The 22,473-nt window shown below is 38.9% G+C and overlaps 1 protein-coding gene across 1 annotated transcript in view; it reads right to left on the bottom strand.

Moving 5' to 3' along the window:
• The window catches only part of spon1a (spondin 1a), a 212,455-nt gene that overhangs the window by 158,646 nt on the left and 31,336 nt on the right, over nucleotides 1-22,473 (bottom strand). The window contains exons 4-6 of the mRNA XM_051871019.1: nucleotides 18,392-18,465; nucleotides 17,692-17,814; nucleotides 7,534-7,682 (exon numbers count right to left, since the gene is read on the bottom strand). Coding sequence (XP_051726979.1) covers nucleotides 7,534-7,682; nucleotides 17,692-17,814; nucleotides 18,392-18,465 — 346 coding nt within the window. The remainder of the gene's footprint in view (nucleotides 1-7,533; nucleotides 7,683-17,691; nucleotides 17,815-18,391; nucleotides 18,466-22,473) is intronic.

Genomic DNA, 22,473 nt, shown 5'->3' with positions numbered 1-22,473 from the left:
AATGATATCGAATTTTCCCATATCGGCCATTTTGGCCGTCAGCCATTTTGAATTATGTGCTAAAATGCTGTATTTTATGAATGCATTAGCGTATCGTTACGAAACTCTGTATGGGTCATCAGCACAATGCCCTGAAGGAGCCTGAGAAGTTTCGGACCAGCGCCACAAAGTGAAGAATTTATTTATTTTTTTTCAAATGCTTATAACTTTTGATCTGGTTGACTTATTTTCACGCGAGTCACATCCTTAGACTCCTGAATGCCGAGTCCAACGATACCAAACATGCTAGGTTTTGACTTACGGTTTGTGCGGTGTGGTGATTTAGCGCTTAAAAAACGATTGCGAATATCTTCGAAACCGTTAGTCTGATCGAGACGAAACCAGCGTAGGAAACACGAAACCTAAGCTGGTTAACTAAACGTCACAGCCCAAATCTCAAAATTTTGATAGGAAGTTGCAAAAAAAATCAAAAAATCGTCCATGGGTCATTTTTTATGATCTCATACATATAAATGCAAATAAATGAGATATTTGCACCAAATTTTACACACGTGTATGGGGTCACCCTGAGGACACATAAAAAAGTTGGTGTGATTGTGCCTCTTGGTGGCGCTATAATTGAACAAAACATGAAATTGCCATTAACTACAATATAGTATTATGATATAAAATGCTATATTATATGAATGCATTGGTATACCATTACAAAACTCAGTATGGTCCTATTGAAATGAGACTGGTCTCAATAGATTCCTTGGATCGTGCCGAGAAAATAGATACCAAATTTGCCATAGTCGGCTGAACTTCCTGTCCGCCATATTGTTTTTCTTTAAAAACCTACTTCTTTTAACTCCTCCTAGACCGTTGCTCCGATTTTCACCAAAATCGAATCGTATCATCTTCAGACCATGCTGACAAAAAGTTATGGATTTCAAGTTGATTTGTCAAACAGTTTTCGTATACCGTAGCAACGATTACAGGCTTGATGCCAAAAAGACCCTTGAGGCTGTATCTCTGCAATGCTTTCACATATTGACACCAAACTTTGCAAGTGTCATTGTCACCTCACTCTGACAATACCACATTAATTTTGTCAGAGCGCCACCTATTGTTTGAAAGTGATAAACCAGGAAATCTTTATTGTTAACTGTATTTATGATTTTTTCAGCTCCTTTCCTAAAATGACCTTAATAGGACTTTAATTGCTCCCCGTTACAGATGGGCTGATGCTTACAGCCATGTTGGCTGGCTTGTTGTGCTTGGCCCCAATAATTGCTGCTTGCAGCTATATTTCATTTTGTATTTGTTTTAAATAATACAATATTGTTAAATGCCTTAAGCCCGGGATACACTGCACGATTTTTGGCTGTCCCAGATGAAAGATTGCCATCGTGAAACAATCGTGGCGATTCCTGTGATCGTGGCTCTTAATCGGTGGTCCTATGTCATACAGTGAGAGAGGTTCGAAGACAGCTGTTTTCCCGGTCTTGCGACCAAAGACAGCCTACGATCATTTTCTGACAGTGTCAGAAATTCAGCAAGATCAACGCACAGTGTGTTTGCTGCTACGACCTATGTTTACTGACCAGCCAATAAAAATGCAACATGAAATCGACGCGACATGGTGCTAAAACTTAAAACTGCTTACCTCAAGCTCTTTTCCCTTGTTCTTTCGCCGCTTCCTTTTTTTTTTCAGCACACATAAAAACTACAACTGCCAAAGTGTGATTCAACATGGTGTTTTTGTTTACCACTTGCACATGCTGACGTTTTATTCTTCTATAGAAACTTGCATCGTAGCCTACGAGTCAATAGGTGTCATCATGGTATAGTCTACATGCATGTCGTACCCAAGTTTAATAGATCCATGTCACACAGTGTAATATAGTAATGATCTTATAGTATTGCCAGAGTAATAATCAAACAGTACTAATCTGAAATTTTCTACAATTTAAAATAATGATTTTCTATTTTAATATACTAGGCCTATAACCTTTGATACTTTTTTCATGATTCTTTGAGGAATACAAGGATAAAAAAAGAACAGCATTTATTTTAAAATAGAAATCTTTTGTAACAATATACACTACCTTTCAAAAGTTTGGGTTCAGTAATTTTCTTTCACATATGTAATATGTGAATTTTTAATTGAATCGACACACTATCTTTGATTATTGAAAAAAAATAGTTTAAAAATTGGTTGGTATATATATTTTTTTCCTGCCGTCGAGCCATAGGTAGGCCTACTCACTGAAAGAACGATATTTGGCTCAAGAGGATAGGTTCCCGAGCAGACTGTGGAATACCTAGTGCGTTATTGTTTTAAAACGCATACATTTTGCTACGGTTGTTTTCAAACCTCAAATACGGAGATTTTTGAAAACGTTGCAGACCCCGTCAGTAGAGTCCGAAGGAAGACACATGCAACCCATACCAACGCGTTATGACAACAACACCTCAGACTGACAGATATGTAAAAATAAACAGGAATTTAGGATACTTTAGTTTTGTACACATTGTCATGTTATAATCAAATGCATTTTGTTTTATTGACCACAATATTATCATTGATATTTGTTTGAGAGGGGCACTTTTGACTAATTTTGAAAAAGGGCAGGGGCTCGAGCCCTTATGTCATTGTTTATTGTGCATGCACTTTACAACTCGATTCATAATTATGCAAGTCAGGCAACAGTGGAAACTGTTGAAACAGTGGAAATGTCCTGAAAATCTGTGCTGAATGCAACTGGCAAGTGTAATTACCCATGTTGCAGGTTCTGAGTGTTAGGTTGTGATGGATGCAGCAGACTACTACAACCTGGCATACTTACAATCACTGCAATTTAGGCATCTAATTCAACTCTTTAAAATTCAGAAAGTGCTCTAAAGCTTGTTAAACTAAATGATGCCATTTTTTTTGTGCTGAACTTAATAGTTAATTGACCACATTTTTAATTCTAAAGAATTTAAAGTAAAATATCTTTAATCACGCTGTGATAGACTGGCCATCCATCTAAAGGTGTTTTCCTGCCTATGCCCCGAGACACTGGGACAAGCTCCAACATTGCTGCACCCTACAGAGGACAAGCGATTTGGAGAATGGATGGTAGAAAATTGTCCTCTGGCAATAGGTAAGGCTTCATTTCAATAAGAGGTAATTCATAATTCTAGATTCTTTTAAAAGCCACTTGAAAGTTGAAAGCACAGTGAAAGCACACTCTTTGGATAGATATGAACATAAATTAGACATCTCAGACAGATGGTGCTTCTATTCTGCTCGAGAGAAGGAAAGATGTCACATTGTGGAGTTCCCACCCGCTGGCTCACTGTGCTGAACACCCCCCACATTCATCTCATCTAACTCTGGGCTTCGACCAACTGCTTCATTTCGATCTAGGTGGTAACAGCGCATAATGATTCCTCGATTTAAGCACTGCTATTGTCAGAGTGTTGCCTCTAGCTCGAAGAATGGCAAGTGTACTAACTCTGAATGGTAAGAACTGTCTGATTTCTGTACATGGAGACTGTTGCAATCAAATTGTTCTTGAAGGTCAATATGAATTCTAACTGAGCATTCATGAACTCTGTAGATTGTAATAATAGTAAATGTAATATTTACTGCGAACTGAGCAAACAACATCGACTTTGACATTGAAGTCTGAGACCAGTAAGGACAGGCAGAACCTTTGCTTCAGCACCAACAGGTGTTACCAATCAATAATATGACCTTATACATTGTAACATTGAAACTTGGATTTTCTGTAAAGCTGCTTTCCGATCCATTTAAGCATAAACCAAGTTCACTGGTTATGTCAATCACAGTGTTAATTTCATACACAACTATGACATCACTCCTCCATAGAGCTGTATTTCCATTGTAATTTGATGTATTTACGTAAAATTTTATCAAAAGTACTTGTGCACATATGTGCTGCTATCTTACATATAAAGTATATACAAGTAATTTAACTGCAGTTACACTGTTGGCCTTGCCCCTAAAGGCCTCGATATTCTCTCTGCAAAGTTCTTATTCACTCATCGCTCAGGGAAAAACAGAAGTTCTAAACAGTTTAGCAATGATAAACTGTTTAAAATATCCAGACACTGTCCACACTACTGGGAGCTGTGTTTAGATAAGTATTTACATGTAATGTACTTTTTTCTTAATAACACAACACACAAGCATCTGATCAAAGTGATGTGTGCACCAGCTCTACAATTCTGCACTCCAGTGTAATCATATTTTTACTCGTTTCTGACCTCGACGGACTGAGTGAACAAATGAACCTGAAAAGATATTCATGTCAAAGAAGGTAGAGCACTAAAGCACACCCACCTAATTGTTATGGATCAATGGCAGCTTGAAGGTGTTTAACAGACGGCACAAAGTTTCACAGAAAGTTGGCTGTTTCAAACCACTGGATCAAACTTATAAACACCTTTTGGCCAAATTATGTCACATAAGTTCATTGTTTGGTTTCACTTCAATTATTTCAGGACCCTAAACCTCACTGTAGTACATTTTATCAAATGCTTATTGTAAATACATAATAATACACCTAATTGACACCAACATTTTAAACACAACAATTTGAATTGAAGAAGAATTTTACTTAAAACCTTTATGTACAATGCATTATAAGGGTATTCATAATGCATGTTATAATGCATTATATCTTTTAATAAATTATTGTAACCAAAGTTAAAATGCATTTTAATATTTGCAGATTCCTTGTTACATTTGAAATGTTTTTTTTTTTTTTTTTTGTCATGTGTTTTAATGCATCTTATTTAACTTTCTAAAGGTGTTATGTAAGTATTATTCCTGCGGTTATTCATGACATCATACATTGCATTATAAGGTACATTACAAGGCATACTTAATGCATTAAAATACTTATAAATAAAATGCAATAAAATAATACATTATATATAAAGGCTTTAAGTAGTGTTACCGAATTTCTTTCTAGATATGAAACCGCCATTTCCAATAGTGTCAGATTTGGACCCAGATGTTACTATAAACTGTGATTATCTTTTGATCTGATTTAACCTGTTTAAAAGTGTAAATGTCAGAGTGAACATACTTTTCAGTCGCCGGCCAAACACACGTTTCAGCCATGACCCATATCACAACATGGATCTCTCCAGCTCTCTAGCCTCCAGTAGGATTTGTTTGCTATCTGGACCGTAAAAACCCAGGGAGAATAATTATCACTCCAACCAACTGTAAACAGTCCTGCTTACAACATACTTAAGAGCCAATGCAACACACAGTGATATGGCTCACATAACAGATCTATTGGAGAGCTGCCACACAGTGATACAGTACCTCCTTCAGGGTTTCTATCACTTGCTCAGAAGAGCTGAAGTGTCTTTGGTGCACTGACTTGAAGACTTAATTATCAAAGTGGCATTTCCAACCATATCAGCCAATGTCGTTTGGATGCCTGAAATTCATTGGTCTAAAGGGACAATGCAATTTTTTTCTTATTTCAGTCCAGTTGAATGTGTTAGTACAAAGATTTTAGCACAAAGAACGGTGCCTTCCAATCCTACATGCAACAATGGAATGGGGGAAAATAAACATGGGAAGAACAAAGACTCATGGGGTTTACCATAATTTTGATAAGTAGTATTTTCCTTTATTTGGTGAAACTCATTTAGTGTAAATAAAACAACAGCTAGGCCAAAGTTATGTACCAAACTGAATATAAGCCTATGTCAAAACAGATTTGTGTAGATAAATAAAATAAAACAATACAAATATATTATTATTATTAAATGCAACATGTGTGACAAAGTCAAATCAATCCTATTTTAATCAAGAAAAGAATCGCTTGCTAACAGTGTAGAATAAGTCATAAGCTTCACTGATTTATTAAAATCACTATTAAACTGTTGTATTATACTATTGTACCTTCACTATTGTAAGAGAGATGACAACTGGGAGAGTAAGAGACATGATTATTGAAACAGAACTAAGTTTAATCATCTCCCTCATTCTCTTATCTTCTATCCTTTCCATGTCAATTCTCAGCTGATCTTGCAAATGGAAATGCATTGTGCGTACCGGGAACCAAACATCTGAGCCTTTCACAGATCTCCAAGAGCATCTGCACGCTCTACTGAGCTTAGAGAATAGGCAGCAAGCTTGTCAATTGCAAAGGTCTTTTCTCAATGCTCCTCACAAAATGACCTCAACAGCAGGTAATTATGATGCTCCAGTGGAGAACTAATGTAATGATCAACCTGATCCATTTCAGCTCTATTTTATCATTGAATTTCCATAGAAACTGCTTCTAATTCCTATTATTATTCTTATCAAAGTTCTTCAAGGACAAGGAGGATAATGCCCACCCAGCTGACTTATAATTAAACCATGTGTTTGCAGCTGCGGGTTTGCAAGTTGAGTTTGTCTAAGAATACATGGGTCACACTGAAGTTGTGTAAAGACATTAATTCTAGATCCAAAAAAATATCCTGGCAGAATTTAGAACACAATATAACCACTGGTGGGCATTAAGATCCCATAATTCTTTTTTTTAAGATATACTGCACAACATTAAAACACAGAAGATATTGCCATTTCATTCACAGAGCAAATCTGTAAACAGAAGACAAAAAAAAAAAAAAAAAAAAAAACATACACCTGAAAGGACTTAATATCATATTTGTTTATACATCATGGATGACTCTGGATAAGCATTTGGTGGCTGAATAAATTAACAGTTTGGGTACACTGTAAAAAACAATAAGTAAAATGCACTTATTTTTTCTTTTGCAAGTAAATTTCAAATATGGAATTAGGTAACTCTACTTGACTAAGTTGAGTAAAATTAACAAAGAAAATAAGCAATTTTAACTTGGCCAGTAAAAGGTTGAGTAATTTCTACTTAGTTGAAGTTTCTTTTGCAATACATTTTACTCAAACAACATAACACTGAATAAAGCTATGCTTTTAAAGTGTAAGCTTTACTTAGAAACATCTAAGTAAATAATACAATAGATATTGTGTAGACACCATATCTACATATTACAGCACTTGAACACAGAGACCTAAATACTTGGTACACAATATACAATGACGGTAACATTTGATGGATCGTTTTTGAGTGAGAATGTGGCATTTTGAGTAGAAAATGAAATGCATTTTTCAAATGTCACAAAATGGTAAATTACTAAACATAACCACAAAATCAATGATAAAACAGTGTAAAAACAGCTGGAAAACAGTAAAAAATTGACCTCATTAATTATTCAAGGCCCAGTGCATGATGGGAACACCAGTATCAGAAAAGTTGAGTAGTGTTACTTAATGTTATAATGTTGATATGTACGCTTTAATTTTTCACAAGCTTAAATTGAGTACTAATATAGAATTTACTTTGTTTTTTTTGTTTTTTTTATTCTTGCCTGAACTAACTTTTTCATGTAAAAATTACATTTGTTTTTTTCTGTATTTACTTCACCATAAAATCTTTTTTTTTTTTTTTTTTTTACAGTGTATAGACAATAATTCCGCATCCTTACCTTTTGACGGATCTCCTCCTCCATCTTGACTGGTGAGCCCAGTTCAGCGATCTGTTTGACCCCTTCACTGGCATAACCTCCATACTCCCACAATATATAGTTCTTCGAATGGGAAGCTCCAATGAGGGCCGACCAGTGATTGGCTCTCCCTGTTAAGGTACAAAAAGTTCAGATGTCTTAGAATGATGCATGATAAAATTCCTTAAATAATTACTAAATAAACCAATTCCTATGTGTTTCTGATCAATAGTGAAATATGCACGTACATTTATGCATTTTGCAGATGGTTTTATGCATAGCACATTGGGGATACACATCAGTATATTTAATGTTGTGTTCCCTGGGAACCAAACCTTTGGCATAGTTTGTGTTAAACTGAACTAAGGGCTTAAATACACAGGGTAAGATAATTAACTGGAACAGAAACAGGTGCGTAACTAATCAGAAACCAACAGAACTCAGGCAAAACAGAACAGGGAACAGACCGAAAACGTGTAATTCGATTACATTTAAAGCTAATATATTAAAAATGTACTAAATTGCAACTTTATTTTTTTATAAATTGCAGCATTTTTACAAATGTGCAATAACAAATATATTTAAATACATGGCACAAGTTTCAATAGACATTACAATAAAGTATATTTAATGCAAGTCAGTACAACAGAAGTAATTATGAAATGTGAGTCAAAAAGGCACTTAAGTTCAAGTAATTGTATATAATATAAATTTAAACTGTAATATATTTTATTTAATTGCAATTAACTCTTTCCCCACTAGCGTTTTTGAAAAAAAGTTGCCAGCCAGCGCCAGCATTTTCGATCATTTTCACAAGTTTCAATGGCGGGTAAAGAGTTAACATGCAATCAGAATCACTGTATTCAATTCACACTTAAGCATTTACTTTAAAAAAGTATTCTATTTCCGTAATAAGTACTCTTTTTAAAAGTATGCTAAAGTGTACTTCTTTTTCACAAGGGTTGCATTTAAAGACAATGTTAAAGTGTACTTTTTTTCACAAAGGTTGCAATATCAAATTAAAAATATTTTACCTTTCAAAAATGCATTTTGTGATAACATTCTTGCGCTTCATCTAGCATTCTGTTTCTACATTATCCTAATGTAGCATTTGGCTAGAATAATACATGCCAGCGCAATGCAATGTACAGTAATGTGAGTTTGAATCCGGCTTGCATCATGTCCCAGTTTTGTTCCCTCCTCATCATTTCCTATCCTATCTCCACTATCGCTCCCAATAAAACTGCCAAAAAAGACAAATATAATGTAAAATAAATATTGTAATTTCAGGAACAAGCAGCCATAGCAATATTAATCTAAATTATTCTCCAAATGATTACTTTATGTACAAAGCACTCCCTAACTCTAATGGGACTGGATTCACATTGTTTATCCTTTCGATCTTTCATTCAAAAAATTCACAAAATTCTAACCTTTCATTTAAGTAAAACAATTGAAAGTGGGTGGAAACTCACATTATGAAATAAATGTTTTTCTCCAATACATGTTGGCCACAATTATTGGCACCCCTAGAAATTCTTATGAGAAACTATCTCTGAAGTATATTCCCATTCATATTTACATTTTTTAGCACACCAGGGTGACTAGGAGCATGAAATTGTCCAGCCATGACTACCTGTTCCACAGGAGTGTAAACATGAGGAAACACAAAGGCCAAATTCCCTTATTCATCTATCATAATGAGAAAAACCAAAGAATATAGTTCTGATGTGCAGCAAAAGATTGTTTAGCTTCACAAAATAGAAAATGGCTGTAAGAAAAAAGCTAACGCATTGAAAATCCACATTTCTACCATCAGGGCAATAATTAAGAAGTTCCAATCAACTAAAGATGTTACAAATCTGCCTGGAAGAGGACATGTGTCTAAATCATCCTAATGTGCAGTGAGGAGGAAAGTTTGAGTGGCCAAAGACTCTCCAAGGATCACAGCTGGAGAATTGCAGAAATTAGTTGAGTCTTGAGTCTCAGAAAGCCTAAAAAAAATTATCAAACAGCACCTACATAACCAAAAGTTCTTTGGGAGGATTTCGAGAAAAACGTCTCAGTTACGCATGTAACCATGGTTCCCTGAGAACAGGGAACGAGACACTGCGTCTTAACGCATTGGGGAACGCCTCCACGAGAACCGATGTCTGAAACGCTATCAAATCACGGCAATCGTATTGGCCGGCAACAGCCTATGACGTCACTACTAGTGCGACCCAAACACACATAAGGAGCGCTTAGAGAACAAGTCATCCACTTATCGTCTGAAGGGACTGTTCAGCAGGCGGCCCAGAGGCATGGCAGGGAGACGCAGTGTCTCATTCCCTGTTCTCAGGGAACCATGGTTACATGCGTAACCTGAGACGTTCCCTTTCGAAAGGGAACTCGCACTGTGTCTTAACGCATTGGGGAACGAAATACCCATGCCGCCATGCTGAGGGGAGTGCATGCCAAAGAATGGCTGTGACAAATATCAGAAACAATTTCAACTGAAATGCCAAAAAACACTCCTCCTAAGGGTCGCAAAGGCTGTCAGTAACAGCATTCCCTACAGTCACCACCCAAGCTATAAGCCTCAGAGAGGCATCCAGAAACATCTAGAGGCCTACCAAGGCCGCTCAAAGGCTTGGAACCAACAACTTCTAACAGAAGGGGTCCCTTTAAGGGAATGTGGACAGGGAGCCAAAAGGAGCCCCGGCCAGTCACTTCTCAGGGGAGCATAGTCTACCCTGACTGCCACCAGGGAGACCGACCTGGTCCTACTTTAGTAGAAACGTAGTCTGGCCAGCAACCTGTCTGTTACCAAAACAGAATCTCTAAAGCACTAGCCTCCAGAGGAGGGGTCCAAAAAGAGGGACTGCAAACTGGCAGTAACCAACTCATACCGGAATATAGAGACGGGCATCCTGGAGAACAGGACTCGACATAGCGCTTTGAACCCTTGCAAACGAGGGGAGTTACTCTGCTCAACATAGGATCTACAGATCTTAAATAAAGCACTCTGGAGGCCGAGTACTCTACATAAGGTCCCTAATGAGAGATGTACCTCCAGCTCCAACAGGAGCTGATCTACCAAGGGAGTTCTTACTAAAAAGAACCTCTTAAACCTTAAAGACCAATTCAGGGGGAAAGGTCCTGAGCCTTAAATACTGACCTCCCAGGGAGGTTTCACGAGAGACCTTCAACCTTCCAATCAGATCTCGGGAGCGCAGTACTCTAAAGAACGACCCTCAATGCGAGGGGAGTACCCACTGGACTCAACCGAGATGAGAATTGACCAAGCTCAATGCAAATACCAGGGAGGCTCCTAAAGAGCCTATACTCTGATATAACTCTAGGGAGTCAGACTACTATCTTAGCTGGAAGTGCTAAGGACCTACTCGACCCAGAGGATCACCTTCAAGGTGGCCTGCTCGAGGGCCAACTACTTGGAAAAGATCTAGAACTCTAGGGCTAGTATCAGGGAGGCTCCAATGGAGCCTGAGCTACCTGATAACCGTCTGCTCAATTCTAGGGAACTAACACACTCAGGAACCTAGCTCAACCCAGAGGATCACTTTCAAGGTGACCCAAGGAGGGCCAACTACTTGGTAGCAAATCTAACTCCGGCAGAGATAGCCACTAGAGGTATGCAGGCTTGGAATACTCGTTCGCATTGCCATCACGAGCTGTGTACTCAGCATATCGCTTTCTACCCTTAAAACAAGGGGAGTACAAAACTATGCGACCGGGCTGACGAGGAGGCCTCAGTCAGGGCCTACTACTCTAGCATAACACGGCCACAGGCCCGAGGCTAATGCTTGAGCTCTAAGGGAGCATGCTCAACTCGCCCTGAAAGAAGGGAGTATTTGATACGCTCAACCTGAGCATCATTGGTGTTGGGCACATATGGGGCACAGAGCTCTGGGAGCGAAGTGAGCTAACCCAAGAAAAGCTCAAGGGTGAAAACCTGAGCAAAAACTCTTGCTCCAAGATGAGAGAAGCCGTCTGAGCTCAGCTCTGGAGGAATGGAGGCCCCAATAGGAAGAAATTCCACAGGAGGGGCCTGCAACACTCGACCCCACGACTTGATAATAATCAAGGAGCTTTTGGTGGAGAGATTGCTCCAAGCTCAAACTAGACAAAGCTACTACCAAAGCTCTAAAGAGTGGAGACTTCAGCATAGTGCTTTTCCACTCTCTAAACGAGAGGAAGCCTAACAACACTCAAGGACAACCACAGGGGAGGCTTTCAACGAAAGCCTACAACACCTGGCTATTTATCTGTGCCTAACACCACTAGGGAACTGAAGCTCAGCATATTGCTTATACTCTAATATTAAGAGGAGTTTCAGCTCAACCTATATACACTGAGGAGGCCGTAAGGCCTGCTACTTGAATTGATAGCCTAATGCAGAAGGCGGGCCCGGCCGGGGACGACTCTCACAAAGAGAGGAGGCGTACTAGGATCACTAGCTGCCAGTCTTAAGCTGGAGAGTCCTTAGTACAAGCCTAGGCTGGATATCGGGGCGGCCCAAAAGAAGAGCCAGCACACACGCACTCATGACCTTCCTGGAGCTCAATGGAGTGGAGACTTCAGCCTAACGGCTCTAAAGAAAGGAGGCCGGCTCACACAACACTCAGGGGAACTGACCACCTGGAGCTCAATGGAGCAGTGGCTACAGCAAAACGACTCTCTAAGTGAGAGGAAACCAACACACTCACCACAGGGAATGTCAAGGTGACCTTAACAGGCCATCACTTAAGGACATCAACTACCTGGAGCTCAGAGGAGCAGAGGCTTCAATAAAAACTCTCTAAATGAGAGGAAGCCAGCACACTCAACATAGGGTGATTGTCAAGGTGGCCTTGCAGTAGGCCAACGTCAAAAACATCAACTACCTAGAGTTCAAATGGAGCGGCAGCCTCGAATAGAGACTCTTAAACAAGAGGAAGCCAGCTCACTCATCACAGGGTGATTTCAAGGTGGCCCAGAGAGGGCCGAAACCTACAGTCATGATCTATTTGGAGCTTGGGGGAGCGGAGGCTTCAGCATATCGCCTTTTTCTCTCTAAGCGAGAGGATACCGCTTCACTCGACCTAGGGAAGGTATCAAGGGGGCCTAACAAAGGCCAAACACCTCAAATCGTGATATTACCTGGAGCTCAGCAGAGCGGTGTCTTCAACAAACGACTCTCTTAAACGAGAGGAAGCCAGCCACTCAACCCAGAAGGATTATCAGGGCAGCCCCGGAGGGCCGAACACCTGACATATCAACTATCTGAAGCTCAGATGAGCGGCGGCCTAGAAAACCAACTCTCAGATCGAGAGGAGGCCATGTCATTCACTACAGGTGATATTTTGTTCTTAATGCTACCTGCTATTAAGACCTCACAAAGAGAGGAGGCACATAGTAAGGGTGCCACGATAACCTTCCCTTATAATGGAAGCTCCAGGGCCCAGTTTAAATGCCCCACTATACATAAAGTATATATATATATATATATACTCTTGTAATCTAACATAAGAATAAACATCCCCTTTAATCTGCCACCGCATATGTCCTGCCATATACAGACAGGACCAGCTTCATAGCACATAAACATGGGTGCAGATAGGAAACACGCAACTAGGGTTGCCAAAGGGAAACACTCATAGTGCGCACAAACAGCCTTATAAAAGGCGAACGCGTGTGCTCCTAGTCCAAACAAACAATGCACAAGTAATGTGTGTGATAGACGTAAAAGCTTGCACACAAACCTACACATCACTCGTCCAGACGTAAATAAAGCACTGCTTACTCGTATTGAGGACGCAAGAGACAACGCATCCTAAATCAGCAAAACACTCTCATAACAAAAACCTGTCCTGTTTCCCTCGAGAAGAGAGAGACAAACGAGAGTGGAGCTTCCTCAGCGGGAAACGCTCACAACGCATGCCGACAGAACTCTCAAGCACTGGGCATGCATGCTCTAACAAAGACGCACGAGTCAAGTGTGTTACCAGGTAACTATACATGGATGTGCACACTGACTGAAACGTCTTGCTCATCCAAAAACAAACTCCAGCATATTCAGTTGTCAGACAAGACTGAAACTTCAAACGGGACCGGCTTCTATGGTCAGATGATACTAAAAAAAGAGCTTTTTGGCAGCAAACCCACCAGATGGGTTTGGTGCAAACAGGGATAAAAAGTACCCCATACCCATGGTTAAACATACTGCTCGATCTTTAATGCTGTGGGCCTGTTTTTCTGCTGGACATCCTGGACATCTTGTTCAGATACATGGTGTCATGAATTCTATCAAATACTAACAGATAAAAATCAAAATCTGACCGCTTCTGCTACAAATCCAATAATGGGCCGTGGTTGGATCTTCCATCAGGACAATGAACCAAAACAAACATCAAAACCAACACAAAAATGTGTCACTGAGCAAAAAATTAAGCTTCTGTCATGACCATCCCAGTTCCCTGACCTGAACCCTAAAGAAAATGAGTGGAGTGACCTGAAGAGAAGAAGCACTGACATGGAGCTGGGAATCTGAAGGATCTGTATAGATTCTGGATGAAGGAATGGTCTCTGATCTCTTGTCAGGTGTTCTCCAAACTCATCAGGCACTACAGGTGAAGACTCAGAGCTGTTATCTTGGCAAAAGGAGGTTGCAATAGTTGGGTGCCAATAATTGTGGCCAACATGAACTAGAGAAAAACATTTTTCCCCCATTTTCAATTGTTTAATGAAAGATCAAAAGGATAAACAATGCAGATTTATTTTCACAGCCATCAGAAAATCAATTACACATATTTTCATATGGTATTTTCAAGACCCTAGAGGGAAAGACCCACTGACAGGAAATGATGAGGAGAAGAGGTTAAATGGAATCTGGAAATAATCCAAGATGGAATGAAACTTGAGTACCAAAGTGACACCAAGCAAAAATTTGTAACTAAAATGCTGTGTATAGAAGTTAAAAGTTTTGCATTTTACATAACACTATACAATCATTAAAATAATAATCCTGCTTTTCTGATGGTGAGGAAGCATCCCTCTATTGTGCAGGTGCAGTGTGAAGCTTTAGAGGATCTTTGTGTGCTGTGTACAACTACTCAATGATGGCTTCCACAAATGTCATATAAATGGTTTCCACCTTCAACAAAATGGGGTTCTCCCACAGGGGCCTGACAAAAAAAGCTAGAATAGCTCAACCCAGGGCTTTTTGAGTGTATGTCCTCGATTTGTCCCTTTAGCAAAGTCCTTCAATGGCAAGTTTCACCTTATCACAAACAAATTCTGCACTTAATAGAAATGTTGTATAAGATTATGGTGCTACATTAAGCTGGAGTTATGACAGACAGTCCTACTCTGAACCACTGAAAAGAGTTTCACAAATGACATCCTATCTGTGAAAAAGTTATGAAATTACTTCACACTTCTCTTTCAACTTTATAATGTCCTGCTCTAACAATAAAGTCACCTTGTAGTAAAATCTCTACCCTGAGGTATTAAGTTCCAGATCTCTGGGCCTTTAAAGCCCTCAATCTAATTTCTACTCACCAATTTAAGCTATTCCACAGGCATGACAGAGTTTTCACACTGGCTCTGTGAAGAACTGCTTACCACATCCTCTCTGTGCCGCTAATCCGCTCAATCCGTCAGACCTGTATCAAATCTCACTGATGCGCTCTGATGTTCTAATGCTTATTTTCATATGTCCTGCCAAACACAGTATCTCTCTATTTCTCCTCTCTATCTGCTTCAAAAATATGTATATGTATTTTGCTGCAGAAATGCCCTTGATCTACTGGTTTGACAAGATAGTTGTTTTGAAATGAAGCTTCAAGGTGATATGTGTAATGTTTTTGATGCTACTTTTCTCTTATCCCAGTTTAGTATAATCTACAAGTGAGCCAGTTTGATTGGTTGATTTCCGCAAGAAAGTAATGACAGTGAGACGAAATAAACAGTGACGTTCAAAACACTATCATGGCAATCTGTAAATATTTTACATTACGAATTGGTGGGGAATTCATATGAGTTTGTACTATTTCATTGATATGTTTTCATATGATATGCTTACACCTCACTTATTATTACTGTAGACTTTCATGCTTATTTTTCTTCCTTAAAACCACATATTTTGTACAAATCTAAACAATTGCATTCTACAGTAATCACTGTCATTCTTTTCAGCACAAATGCCTCATTTCTATGCAAATTATGCTTATAAAAGAATGCACTTTATTTACCAAGACAACATTGCAATATGACCACCCATGCATACGTTCAACATGGCAATTTCTTTATCTTTGTCAGGAGTGGGACAACCTGTTATTAAACAATGGCAGACTAGAAATTATCATTCAAAATCATTTGTTTGCTTGCCAAGGCAAGGTTCATTAAAAACCCTTACTCTAAGTATTGAACTTTAGTGCATAATTCCACCATTAGCACTATAAGCATGTTTTTATTTGAGCGACAAAGTCATGATTATGACTGGTTGATGTGCCTTAATCATTCGATGAAAGTGGCATGGGAATAAATTATAATATGTGCTTTTGGCTATGATTAATTAAAGTTGATTTGTTTATCAAGTAATTTATGCAAATACATCAAAATGAAATGATAACGACTGCATATATTCCAGATGTCCACAGCAGCGTGCTTGCTTTAGAATACATGTAATTGTACTGTCACATGGGAATGTTTTCTGCACATGTGACAATCATAAAAATTTATGTTTATTTACTGTACATGTGTATGTGTGTGTGTGTGTGTGTGTGTGTGTGTGTGTGTGTGTGTGTGTGTGTGTGTCAGTTTACCTGTATGTCTTTCACTGTTTCCTAACCCCATAAATTAGGGCACCACACTTTCTTTATCAGGTTCATCTAGCTCCAAGAGTACATTCTAATCAGAGTATTGATCTGAGCTGCAGAAGCTCAAGTGGAGAGTGACTCTAATCCCCAGGCTTAATTTACTCCCAATGAGACACTCTCAAGGTTATCCACACCAACCACAAAAGACAAGAGAGGACAGGTGCTAAGAGAAAATAATGAGGAAATGATTGCATATTTCACATCTAAACTGATGTTTGTTGCAAAATGAACAACAATCCTATAGACATATTGTGAGCATAAAATAGATTGAGCCAACAGATTTAAACCACTAGTGCTGCTTGCTACTGCACAACTTGCTGTTATAATGCTAGGGTGCTTGTGAGGGACCAGCCATTGTTGTGCAGCTGCTAGGGTGTTCTGGGTAGTTGCTTAATGATCAGCATGACTATGTGAGTGGTTTATACATTTTAATCAAATCAACTAAACTTAACCAAAGCTTTAGAGGCTTAAGCCAGTCGCACACCAGATGAGAAGTGCCATGCTACACCGTGGCACACCGTGACAGCTCAAAGGTTTGTGCAAACCAGATGTGCCAATACATAAGCACCTGTCCATAGTGGACCTAATCAACAAACAGGGAAATGTTCACTTTACTGATGAACTAGTGACAATGAGTTTGCTGTTTGAAAAAAAATGTATACGATATTTTTCTGTATAAAGCACAGACTCAAAAATATACAAACATATTGCTTACAAATGTCTATAAACAATATTATAGCCAAGGGCTAAGTCAGTATGTACATTAACAATTTGGGACAAGCATAATGTAATTTACTGATAAGCTATGTGAGTAGCCCTCTGTAGTACGGCAGGATTTTGAACATGTGAAAAAAAATGTGTTGCAGGGTACTCTATTTTAGTCCAGTGTCCCCTTTCGACACACAAACATATAAAACTTGTAAATACACAAATCACTTGTATATCACAAATAAAACAAGGAATAATGTCCAATACCACTGGGTGTTCTCCACAAGAACTGCTCTATGATATACTGCTCTCTTGACATGGCTTGATTCCTCCCTCCTTCAACGTAAGTGCCGTGAGTCCGCCAGAAAAAAAAAAAAAAAAAAAAACTACACCTGTTTTTTAAGAAAAGTGACAGAAAATCTCTCCTCATGTGGGTTGCATGATGTAAGGTATCATTTGTGCCTGAGTATTGCATCAAAATGTCTCTGCACTTTAAACTGGGATAGGACAAAGTATTTTAACACTGAAAAAATTACACACTTTACATGTCATTGAGGACATAGTGTCTTACTTGGGTAGTCTTTTGGGTGCAATTTCTCTGACCAGTTCCCGTAGAAGGTGACTCTGTATTTGGCAGTTCCACAGGCACAGCAGTCCAGCAGGGGTTTGTCTGTGGTTTCTCCATACAGCGATTCTAAAGGACAAGAGAGAATGGCTGGATTATTACAATAATTTATATCCAAATATGCATTTATTTATTATTTATTTAGTATAAATAAGTAATTTATTATTTATGTATTATTTATTTGATCTATAAAATTATATCTACAAAATTATAATTATATCTAATGATGTATTATGTATAAACTGCTTTTGTTAAGAAACAGCTTTTTGTTTGGATTTGATCTATTTTTGGAGTTTACACAAGTTATTTTCTATAAGAGAAATCAGACAAATTTGTGTCGAGATTGTGTCAGTATATTACAGCAATTCAATGACATTAAGGCTATGGTGTGATTGGTTATCAAGGCACAGAGGTTGATATCTTCCCATAAAAAAAAAGAACATCTCTGCTAGAAACTTCCAGGCAGGATGTTGGACAATCAGGCCTGCGAAACAACCAAAGCTCAGATAGAAATGGCTATATGAGGAAGCAAATTGGGAGAGAAGACAGAAAATAGGAAAAGCACTATACACTGTGAAATAAAATCTCAGAGAAGAACTCCTTGTAATGTGCTAAACCATCTAGCTGGGAGTAATGAAAGACTCACCTTTCTCACACATCCGCTTCGTGAGCGAACCCTCATCCTGGAAAGAGATGATCTTCCTCTGAACAATACTAGCCCTAGAGATAGAGAGATGAGAGAACAAGGTAATGAAGGGGAATCGAGAAAAGAAAAGAAAAGAAAAGCAAAGAAAAGCAAAGAAAAGAAAAGAAAAGAAAAGAAAAGAAAAGAAAAGAAAAGAAAGTATAACTTGCAAATCAGCACTTTGAAAAGGCAGTAATCATGAACCCCCCATGGAGTGATTGTAATCCATGAAAAGAGGCACGTGCAATTCGAATAGCAGTACATCACAAAAGGCTGCGCCCTAGATATCACAAGCCAGCAGATGTGAAGCATATTTTTGCGTTTCTGCTGGAACTAAAAATGCCACCAAAAAAAACTAAAAGAAAAAAAGTTACATTCTAATGACATTTCTAAATGAAACACAAGTTTCCCTTTTAGCCGGGTGATCATCATGTTCTGACACTATATGTTTTAGCAGGCTGATCATCATGTTCTGACACTATATGTGCTGATGCACTGTACAACAGGAGAAAAAAAAAAAACATGTATGTATGGATCTAAATGTGGGCCAGAAGCTTGTCTCCAGTTGGATTTCGGATACTGGTGTGCTGGTCATTCCACCATATATTTTAATTAACTAGCAAAGCTCAGCTTCACCAGAATTATAATTTTGGTCAACCAGAGTATTGCTTGTAAACAGGATAACTATGCTGGCCCAGGAGATAAACCATCACTAAATCAGCTTGGACCATTATGGCAATTTAATGTGGGTCAAATATGGTCTTTTTTTCTAGCAGAGTGAATAGCTGATTTGAAGATGAGAATGAACCTGGTAGCACAGTCCAAGAATTCAGAAGATGTAAACAAGAGAGAAAGAGAGAGACTTTGGTCAAGTTGTAATTAAAATCGGATAAGTGATCATGGACATAGCTTAAGCTCTGAGTTCCAAAAGAGTTGGTGACGCCTGTTTACATGGTGACATCTCAGATACTTGTGGCAGCCATGGAGGTCTTTATACAGCCTGGAAAAATCTCAGAGTAAACAAAAAGTCCTTCCTCTTCACACACTGAAGCTCTCATCTGAGGAACAGGCCTGGCATTATTATACTGAGAGCTGGGACGAGTCCAGGTGGTCCTCATCCAAATGACAAGGAATATTTATGAACCAGTAGTTTTCACTCACTGGACTGATCATTATCCATTGAAAGATAAAAGATGCTGACGGTTGAAAAAGAAAAAAATGTGTGAAAGGCAAAAACTCCAAATCTTCCCTAACAGCTCAACTATAATGATTGCAGGGTTGAAAAGTATTAACTAGTTATTATTATCAACTGTACTCATTGACTCGAACCTTAAAACCTTAAAAAAGCAATCCACGTATCACATGACAGGATTTTCTTAGTGTAAAGAATACCATGTAACATTCCTTAAATTAATAGTTAATAGTAAATAGTTAATTCCTTTTTTTTTTTCTTTTTTTTTTTTTTGGATAACACATTTCCAACTAAAGTAGTAATGTAGGTTTATACTAGGGATGGCCAAATCCAGTTTAGCTCCATGCCTAATCAAACACACCTAAAAAATCTAACCAAAGTTGTCATGATCCCAGTTCTGTGTCTTTTGTTTTGTATGGACTCACCACACTAACTGTTGCACTTCACCCCGGACTACATTTCCCATGATTACACACACACGGCTGGAGCCAATCACAAACCCTAGCCATGGACTTTCTCTCTGTCAGGACCAAGTATTGTTTAGCGTGTATGCTGTTTTAGTGTAGCTACTTTACAGAGCCAGTTCCTGGTCCTAGTTAGTATTTCTAGTTCTAGTCTAAGTCTAGTCACATCTTGTTTCCTGATTACCCGCCTGTCTTGGATTTCTCTCTCTTGTCGTCTGGATTCTGTTTGCCCCTCTCTTGGATTTATGATCTGTCTATGAATTTCCCGCTTGCCTCAACCTTTGGATTACGTTCGCGTTGATTGACCTACGCTTGTTTGTCAGATTACTCTTCTGTCTTGCCCTCTATATACCTGTAAGCCATTGTCAGACCCTTGCCTGTTTAGACTATATTTTTGAATAAAGCTTTGCACATGGATCCGCACGTTTCTCATCTCAGTCGCCCCGTAACAAAAGTCTTCAGGAATATTTTGAAAATTACAGGCAGTTGTCTTGATTAGGGATAGATCTAAACTTTGTAAGACAGTGGCCCTCCAGAACCAAAGTTGCCCATCATTGGTCTATAAAATGTAATTTGTCTGTGTTTGCACTGTAAGTGAGTGATACAATGCAACAGAACAAAACTACATCACTCCCACTGCAATCTAGGAAGCTGACTGCAATGCAATGCGTCTGTCAGAGATATACATTAGTAGCTGTGTGCAAACAGGTGTCCACAGCACAAAATAACACTTCAAAAGGAATAACGGGCTCAAGCATGAGGCTCAACTTGTGATAACTTTGCAAATGTAGCACAGTCACCTTAAAGCAAGAAGGTCCCTGGTTCAAGTCAGGAGCCTTTTCAGTGTGGAGTTTGGTGTGGGTTTGCTTTGGTTTCTCCCACAGTCAAGAACTGTGTCAGCTGATTGGTCTGCATCAGCAATGTGTTCCTAAGAGCACAATGGCCTCCATAATTCTTAAATGGAAGAACTTTGGAACTACCACGACTCTTCATAGACTTGGTGACCAGACCAAACCGATGGTCACTCTGGCTGAGAAAGTTGCAGAAAGGCAACCATCACTGCAACAATTCACCAATCTGGTCTTTATGGCAGAGTGGCCAGATGAAAATAAAAGCATGTTTGGAAATTGCCAAAAAAAAAACCCACCACCACCAACAACAACAAAAAGCACCTAAAGGACTGTAAGAAACAATATTATCTGGTCTGATGAACTTTAATTAAAAGCATCATGTCTGGAGGAAACCAGGCACCGTTCATCACCTGTGCAATACCATGCCAAGAGTGAATCATGGTGCTGGTAGCATGCTTTCGGGGTGTTTTTCAGAGGCAGTGAGTGGATGAGACCAGAAAATGGCTGTCCACCAATGGTTCCCACCCAACCTTATCGAGCTTGAGAGGATCTGCAGGGAAGAATGGCAGAAAATCTCCAAATCCAGGTTTTCATATCCAAAGAGAATTGAGTCTCTAATAGCCGCCAAAAGTGCTTCCACTAAGTACTGAGTTAAGGGTCTGAATAATTGTTGAAGTTGATTTTTTTTTTTTTTTTTTTTTTTTTAATTTGCAAAGTCATCACAAATCTGTTTTTTGCTTTGTCATTTTGGGGAATGGAATGTATAAAAAGAGAATATTTTGATTTCAGGGCAACTTTAAAGAGATACTGGAGGGAAAGAGGAAAAACAGACTTAAAGAGATACTGGAAGGAAAGAGGAAAAACAGGCATTCAAGTGTTTTTTCTTGAGTTTTCCCCAGTTATTTCAGTTGTCTAATTGAATTGCGTTGTGCTATGGGTGGCCATGACCAGAGTTACTCTTCCCTCACCCAAATTATCATTGATCATGTGAGGAGCAAACTGACAGCTCTTCTATTTACTGCTTCCATCTCTTTATCTGTTTATTTTGATTGCTTTTGAGGCAGACAGCAGAAAGTACATACAGAATCCCATTCCAACTTTCCCCCTTCCACAGAGCATGTCTTTTGGTGTTCAAATGAAACCTACACCACTGACTCAATCACTATTCACCATCAGAAGCGTTCATTTAGAAGGATAGTGGGTGACAAACATGGGTCAATGGACCGTACACGGAATGAGAGAAACACAGAAGGACTCTAAAACATTCAAACCCACCCACACCACCTTTTATGTTAAGGTACTGATGGTACCACTCTAATTGTCCATGCTCTAATTCAATCTCACCCCAATTTCACATATCTGAAGAAGAGCGGCTTTGGCAGAAAGCCTCCTCACTTTCCAGGGCCGGCCAGGCAATCAGCCGCGGTAATGGTTATTTAACATCCAATTTAAATTCTATCAATGAGATGTTATTAAGGGCAGACTCACTTTCCTGCTTTTACACAGCTGATGCTAATCGCTTCTTCCCAATGTGTG

Source organism: Ctenopharyngodon idella, chromosome 18 (assembly GCF_019924925.1).
Source record: "Ctenopharyngodon idella isolate HZGC_01 chromosome 18, HZGC01, whole genome shotgun sequence".
NCBI lineage: Eukaryota > Metazoa > Chordata > Actinopteri > Cypriniformes > Xenocyprididae > Ctenopharyngodon > Ctenopharyngodon idella.
This window is presented reverse-complemented; position numbering and strand designations above follow the sequence as displayed.